Source organism: Plectropomus leopardus, unplaced genomic scaffold (genome assembly GCF_008729295.1).
Source record: "Plectropomus leopardus isolate mb unplaced genomic scaffold, YSFRI_Pleo_2.0 unplaced_scaffold417, whole genome shotgun sequence".
Taxonomy (NCBI): domain Eukaryota; kingdom Metazoa; phylum Chordata; class Actinopteri; order Perciformes; family Serranidae; genus Plectropomus; species Plectropomus leopardus.
In genome coordinates, this window is record NW_024645678.1 from 1 (window position 1) to 7832 (window position 7832).

At 43.4% G+C, this 7832-nt stretch overlaps 1 protein-coding gene across 1 annotated transcript; it reads left to right on the plus strand.

The window, feature by feature from the left end:
- Positions 1–110: 110 nt before the first annotated feature.
- On the plus strand, positions 111–7589 carry LOC121939136 (tyrosine-protein kinase receptor TYRO3-like; the record flags this gene model as incomplete). The annotated part of the gene is made up of 10 exons (XM_042482249.1): positions 111–291; positions 1378–1520; positions 1906–2044; positions 2123–2246; positions 2749–2843; positions 4656–4751; positions 5998–6078; positions 6315–6407; positions 6854–6975; positions 7291–7589. Coding segments are annotated over 10 exons (1188 nt in total), but the record flags the coding sequence as incomplete, so codon positions are not given.
- Positions 7590–7832: the final 243 nt, after the last annotated feature.

The window sequence follows — 7832 nt, forward strand, 5'->3', positions numbered from 1 at the left end:
ACACACACACACACACACAGACTGGAAACTGATCAATCAGGTAAGGATTTATTATAAATCAGTAGTTGTTGAAATCTCCTCCTCCTCTTCCTCTTCCTCCTCCTCCTCAGCTGTCGAGGCGTTTGGGGAGGAGGTGGGACCTCCCTCAGCAGGAGGTGCAGGTTCCTCCTCACCTGCATGTGCTGTCTGGTCTGAGGAGTCACTCGAACTACAGTGTCAGGGTCTCCTGTGTGAACGAGGTGGGGGCGTCGCCCTTCAGCCCCTGGCTGCACTTCCTGACACCTGAGTCAGGTGAGCGATGACATCACTCGGCGTAACAGCCCTTCATTGGTGGATTTAATCAGCTCTTTTGTTCTCTAACACATTTAAAGGACAATCATGCTCTGAGCTTTGGAACTACAGCTCCCATAATGCTTCAGTCAGAGGCCTTTTCTGCACAGAGCGTCTCGAAAGTCTCTGAAGTTTTTACACAGAAACAAACGACGGCAGCGTCACGCGTGTGATGTTCGGCAGCATGCGTGCATCGTGGAAACTAAAGGGTGTATTCACTGGTTTGCATTTATTCCTAAAAAAGTTTTGTCGATATTTTTGTTAATCTTTTTTTGTAATGAGCACAAAAAAATCTCAATTGTTTGACGAATTTTTCTTTCTTTTAAAAAACAATTGATAACTTTTTTACTCTGAAATTTTCATGGATTTTTTTAAACGACTGTTTGTTAATTTTATTGTTTTTTAAGGTGTTTTCTTTTTTTCCCTGAAACTTTCAGCAATATTTTTTTCTTTAAAAGCTTTTGGTAATGTTTTTATTTCTAGGAAATTGTGGGCTCGGTTTTTGTTTTTAGAAAATTATGCATCTTTTTATCTTTAAATATTTTTCTGTAACTTTTTTTTCCTTTAAACAAATTGTCCCTCAGTGATTCTTCAGACTGGGAACCAGTTTAACAAGCAGTTTATTTATTTTGAGAGAACACATGAAAAGTTTCAGTAAGACTGAGACACAGAGATCCTGCTGTCTGCTGGCTTCCTGTTTTCTCTCAGCTCAGCGCGCCGATGTTGTTTGTGTTGTGTGTGTGTGTGTGTGTGTGTGTGTGTGTGTGTGTGTGTGTGTGTGGGGTCCAGCTGGACGGGCTCCAGTAGATTCCAGTCCCCTCCGTACAATCAGCTTTTGTCTGTGGCCTCGATCCATATGAAAGGACTGAGCTGTAGCCTGCAGCCCCTCTGCAGCGCCCCCTGCAGGCTGACCTCAGACCAGCCGCAGTCTCACACACACACGCACACACACACACACACACACACACACACACTCTGAGGTCGTCCATCGGCCTGAAGGAAACAGACTGTCATCAGGTAGTATCTGTGTCTCTGTGTGGCCCTCAGTGCCGGCGGCGGCCCCCAGGAACCTGACGTTTGAGCTGTCGGAGCAGCAGCTGGCTCTGAGCTGGGCGCCGCTGCAGGAGGAGGAGCTTCAGGGGAAGCTGTTGGCCTACAGGGTGCAGTGGACTCTGGGAGGAGAACCACAGGTGAGAGCTGTTTGTCCTCTGAGCGTCTCTGCAGAGTCCATTTTTTGGCAATTTTTAAAGAAAATATGTCTTCCAAACTCACGGGACTATGGGTTTAGAAGACATGTTTTCTTTAAAAATCACAAAAAATGACCCCATTTATCAGCGAGAGACAAAAACAGAAATTATCGTTGGATTTTCAACTTTCCTGTCCTCTGTCCGTCCATCTCATGGTCCGTCGTGTCCTCGGTCCGTCCATCTCATGGTCCGTCGTGTCCTCGGTCTGTCCATCTCATGGTCCGTCCTGTCCTCGGTCTGTCCATCTCATGGTCCGTCCTGTCCTCGGTCTGTCCATCTCATGGTCTGTCCTGTCCTCGGTGCGTCCTCACGGTCTCTCTGTCTGCAGGAGCCGCTGCTGTTTAAGGAGAGCTGGGCTCAGCTGTCAGGAGGAGCTCGTTTCTTTAACGCCTCCTTCCAGGTGTCGGCGTGCACCTCGGTGGGCTGCGGCCCCTGGAGTCCCCCGGTGCTGGTGCTGCCGGCCTCAGGTAAAAACGCACACACGCCTCAGAGAGGACAGGCGTCCCTCAGTCTCCGGTGCCTGACAGTCTTTGTCCTCCTCTCAGTGCCCGTCCAGGTTCAGCGGAGCCACATGTGGGTCGGCCTGCTGCTCGGCCTGCTGGTCGCCACCGTGGTCGGACTGCTGCTCACCATCATCGCTCACCGCCGCGGCAAAGAGACGCAGTTTGGGTACAAAAAAGACTTAAACACTGAAAAAACACACACACACACACACACACACACACACACACACACACACACGGCGTCCTGCTGACACTCACACTCAGTGGAGAACCAAATGTGTATTAATCTGCTGAAAATTGTCCCCAACAAACCAGCGTTTCCTGTTTGTTTGATGAAACTACAGATTTGTGTTTTAAAGATTTTCAGCAGCAGGCAGCGAGGGTGGGATTTTAGGACATTTCTGTGATTTTAGGACATCAGTGTCTCAGCTGTGTCCTCTGTCGGGGGTGTGGGGGATCCTCCTCTGGCCTTATGGAGACTAAAAGGACAAAAACTACTCACAGAGTCAATCACTTTAGTTTTATTGTACATTAGAAAATGTTTGGGGCCACCAGAGGCCCTATCAGGGGCTAGATTTGGCCCGGGGACCGTAATTTGAGTATCAGCGATGTAGAGAAGCAGCAGACTGATACTGAAATGCCGTCTGTGTCTTTCTTTCCTCCTTCAGTTCGGCGTTTAAGCCTCCGGGTCCGGAGAGCTCCGTCTCGTTCACGGCGGCTCGATCCTTCAACAGGAACTGTGCCGAGCTGCAGGAGTCCACACGTGAGTCTGATGACTTCATCTTCTGTCTTCTGCCATTTCTGTTTGATATTTATGTCCGAATTGTCACAGACGAGCGTCACTGGGTGTCTGTGATACACAGCAGGACAGACGTCCACCGTCCTCTGTCCCAAACATTAAAGTGGGAAAGAGATCAAATCAAATCAAAATCACTTACAAGTGTATGTTGTAAAATTATTCATACATGCAGCAGTGATACTAATAATGTTTTTTTAAGAAAACAAACAGTCCAGCTCTGGTGATATTTGGCAAAAAACCAAAAAGTAACAAACTGCAAAGATTACACGAAGATTTACGTGAACACTCGCTACCGTTACTCCCTCTGACCCCTGTGCAGATTCTGCACCCTCACTTCCCTTCACACATTCACACGTTCACACGTTCACACGTTCACACGGGCCTCTGAGTTCAGACACGAACGTTCAGTAAAACAGCATCAGATATTGTTAGAACTAAGGATGGTACAACAGGAAAATGATTTTGATTAAAATAAATAAGTCCATCCATTTACTGAAGCCACTGTACAACCAAATAAACAAATAAAGTCATTAAAAACTAAATAAATTAATAAAAGCTATCAGTAATCATTTGAAGGTCTGGTTGCATACTAAAGAAAGAAACAATAGAATAAAAAAATAAACAATGAAAACTTGAGTGGCTCAGCAAAAAATTGGGGGAAGTGACATTAAATACAAACGTGAAGAGCGGGAATGAAGTGCTGTGTGTGTGTGCGTGTGTGCGTGTGTGCGTGTGTGCGTGTGCTCGCGTGTGTGCGCGAGTGAGTGTGTGTGTGTGTGTGTGTGTGTGTGTGTGTGCTCGCGTGTGTGCGCTCACGTGTGTGTGTGTGTGCGCGCGCGCGCGCGCGTGTATGCATGCATGTCTGCGCGCGTGCATGTGCGTGCATGTGCGTGCATGTGTGTCCTTCAGACGACTGTTTACAGGAAACACTGCAGCCTGTATTGATGGACTCACTTGGCTCGCCGCTATTTACCCGTCACCGCTCAGCCAATCACATCACATGTCAACACATTTAACACTTTCTGTACACTCAGAAAAAACTGTACCTCAGTCAGACATAATAATAGTAATTCTCATTATTATTCTTATTAATAATAATGAAAATAATAATAAGAGGGGAGGTCGTGGTGCAAAAATGGGGAGGCATGTCAAATAATATTTGAAGCACTGGGGAGGGAGTCTTATTTACTTTGGCTTTAGGGGAGGGGTCTACAACTTTAAATGCAGAAGTTTATATTTATTTTACTGCAGATTTTTGAAGGAAACCTGTAGGGCCGGGTGATAAAACGATAACAATATTAATCGCAATATAACTTTTCCTTGATTGAAATATCAGACGTAGCTTATTTTCAGCCTTTCTCTAACTGTGAATGTCGGCAGGCTGTTGGCAGCTATAGGAGAAGTAGGCCGACTCAAAAGTTTTTAATTCCTGAGTAAAATGATTAACAGCACAGAAGTTTGACAGAAGCTGAAGTCAGAGTCCTGCAGTCAGGAGAGGTTGGCCTATTATCAGCACAATGTGCTTCAATTTACCTGAAGTTTGTTTCAGACGGAGCTTTTCATTTTTATATAATGCTGGAAAGTTTGATAAATAATAATAAATCATATGTTTATTACACTATTACACAAAAAGATTTGGATTTTGATCCACCTGCTCTGATAAATAAACATCAGCCCCTTAACAGCTGTCATTGTTTTTTATGAGATCATCCACATAATAATGTGTGTGTGTGTGTGTGTGTGTGTGTGTGTGTGTGTGTGTGTCTCTCTCTCCAGTGGACAGTCTGGGTATAAACGACGACCTGAAGAACAAACTGCAGGACGTCCTGATCCCGGAGAGGCTGCTGACTCTGGGTCACATGCTGGGGAAAGGTACCATTACAACACACACACACACACACACACACACACACACACACACACACACACACACACACACACACTTTATCTCTGGCCACATAGATAAGACAGAGAATTTAGTCATTTGGATAAAATATCACTAGTTAAGATCCGATTTGTTTTTTGTTTTTTTTTTGACCGCAGCGTTCGTCACACATGATGTGTTAAACGATGGTCAGAATTTAAAAATCCAACGGTGTCATTTTGGTAACAGGTTTTCTTTAAAAATTACCAAAACATTTCATATCCAAAAACAAAGCCAATTTAAAAAAACAAAAAACAAAAAACCCACCAAAAATGTTTCAAGAAAAGAAAAAATCTGTTAAAATTGCCCCGAGCCTGCAGGTGCTCATCACTGTTGTTCACGAGAATTCAAACCTTCGAGCGAACTGATTCGATTTCTCCTGAAAACACGTAAATGAAATCAGTAGATCTGGTAAAGACATTTTAAAAAGGATGCAGACAGATTTCGAGAACTTAATTCCTAATAATCATGATCATATATTTTAAAGTATTTTACAGAATTATCAGTAGTTTTTTTTAGGTCATTTCCATTTTCGTTTTTTGTCTTTTCTTGCTAAGATTCAAGTGATTTTCTTGTACTTTTGACTGTTTCCATGATAATTCTGGGTTCATTTCTTCTCAAGTTGCTCGTTGCCGTCCTGTCATGTTTTAGAAAGAAATCAGGTCACATAGCTCAGGTTTCAAAGGGTTAAAGAAGCAGATCTGTGGTGTCTATAAGCAGCTCTATTTACCCTGGACGTCAGCTGTGTGTGTGTGTGTGTGTGTGTGTGTGTGTGTGTGTGTGTGTTATACACAGTGGTGGCGTGGCTGTGTGTGTGTGTACAAAACAGAAACATAAAGTGCTGACACACAGAAACGCTCTGAATGTCAGTTTGATTTCTCACTCGCTTTGAATCAGATAGATACTGAGAAACGCTTGTTTTGATTTTCAGACTCAAACAGACTGAGTCATGTTTGATGGTGTTTAGCTTAAAAAACCTAAAAAATATCTATCTGAATGTATTTGATCAACTATTTAAATTTGAGATTTAAAAAAAAGTCTTTTAAAAATCCATAAATAAAAGCATCAGAGTGAGAGCAGAGCTGAGCCCTGACTGATCAGCTGATCTGTGTGCGCGTGTGCGCGTGTGCGCGTGTGCACGTGTGCGCGCGCGTGTGTGTGTACGTGTGCGTGTGTGTGTGTCCACCTGTGCAGGTGAGTTTGGCTCGGTGCGTGAGGCGTTCCTAAAGACGGAGGACTCGTCTGTCCAGAAGGTGGCGGTCAAAGTGCTGAAATGTGAGTGTGACGTCTCTTCTTCTGTTGTGTTTTTGGATGAGTGTGATTGATGTCTAAAGACACCTGGATACAGCATATGAAAGTTGCTCGGTGGTGCATGGAGACAAAAACGCTGCATTTCTGCAATCTTAGACAGATGTTTGTGCTGCTGTAACCGTCTGCTGAGGAGTATATGACGTGTGTGTGTGTGTGTGTGTGTGTCTGTGTGTGTCTGTGTGTGTGTGTGTGTCCTCCAGCTGACATCACCTCGTCAGGTGACATCGAGCAGTGTTTGAAGGAGGCGGCCTACATGAAGGACTTCCACCATCCCAACGTCATCCAGCTTATTGGTAACACTCACACACTCACACACACACACTCACTCACAGACACACACACACGCATGCACGCACGCACAGACACAGACACACACGCACGCACACACAGATTTATTGTTTGATACATTTTTTTTACATTATTTACATTTCTTTATTCATGTAGATATCATTATTATTATTATTATTGTTGTTGTGACTATTATTAGCAGTTATTTATCTACATTTCTTAATTCATGTAGATTTTCTTATTATTATTACTAATAATATTATTGTTCTTATAAACATTTATTTCTTTGAATGTCTGTATCCATGTAGATTTATTATCATTATTATTATTATTATAATAATAAGGTGTAAGTGTGATACACTTTCTTCTGTGTGCTGAACCTGTTAAATGTGTCACATGTCTGGGGGTCAAAGGTCAGGCGGTTTGACTGACAGTTGTTCTTGTCCAATAGGAGTGAGTCTCCACCGGCGTCCCGGGCAGCGCCTGCCGATCCCGATGGTGGTTCTGCCGTTCATGAAGCACGGAGATCTGCACACGTTCCTGCTGCTGTCGCGCCTCGGAGAACATCCGTTTGTAAGAGAACCGTTAAAGGAACATTTCACCGTTTTTAATGTCGGCGACTCATCTGCAGGGAGACACAGAGGACGAGGGGCAGGCTGTGTCTCGCTTCATCATTTTTATAATATTTTTTAAATCTGCCTCCAAACTCTGAGCTCTGGAGCAGCTTTTGGTTTTATTTTGACGATTTCATTTATTCAAACAAGAAACTAAAAATAACAAGAACTGGTAGACGTATATTTCATAACACTGACATGTCTCTCTGTGTGTCCTCCTCTGTGTGTGTCCTCTCTGTGTCCTCCTCTCTCTGTGTGTCCTCTTGTCCCTCAGGAGCTGTCCCTGCAGACTCTGCTGCAGTTCATGTTGGACATCAGTCGGGGGATGGAGTATCTGAGCAGCAGGAGCATCATCCACAGAGACCTCGCCGCCCGAAACTGCATGTGAGTCCCTCCGCCAATCAGTTCACGCAAATACCACAGATGCCCCGCCCCCTCAGTACTGACAGCTCCAACTGATCGAAACATATTTTGCTTCTTTTAATCCTGAATTTAACCCCTTACTGACCGCTGTAATATCTTACACACACACACACACACACACACACACACACTCAGACCGCTCTGTACACAAAATGCACTTTTCAAAATCAAGCTATAAAAATATTAAAAATGATTGATTTTCTACTTTCATTGTTTTTTTAATCAGTTCTAATCATTTCCTTTCAAAAACACAGGAAGAAGCTAAAAGTTATGAATTATGAGAAATTAAGCAAACAAAAAAAATTATTTGTTTTTTTAAACAACAAAAAGTAAAATGTAATTAAAAAACATATATATAGATGTCATTCTTTTTATTAAATATAGTTTGTTTTG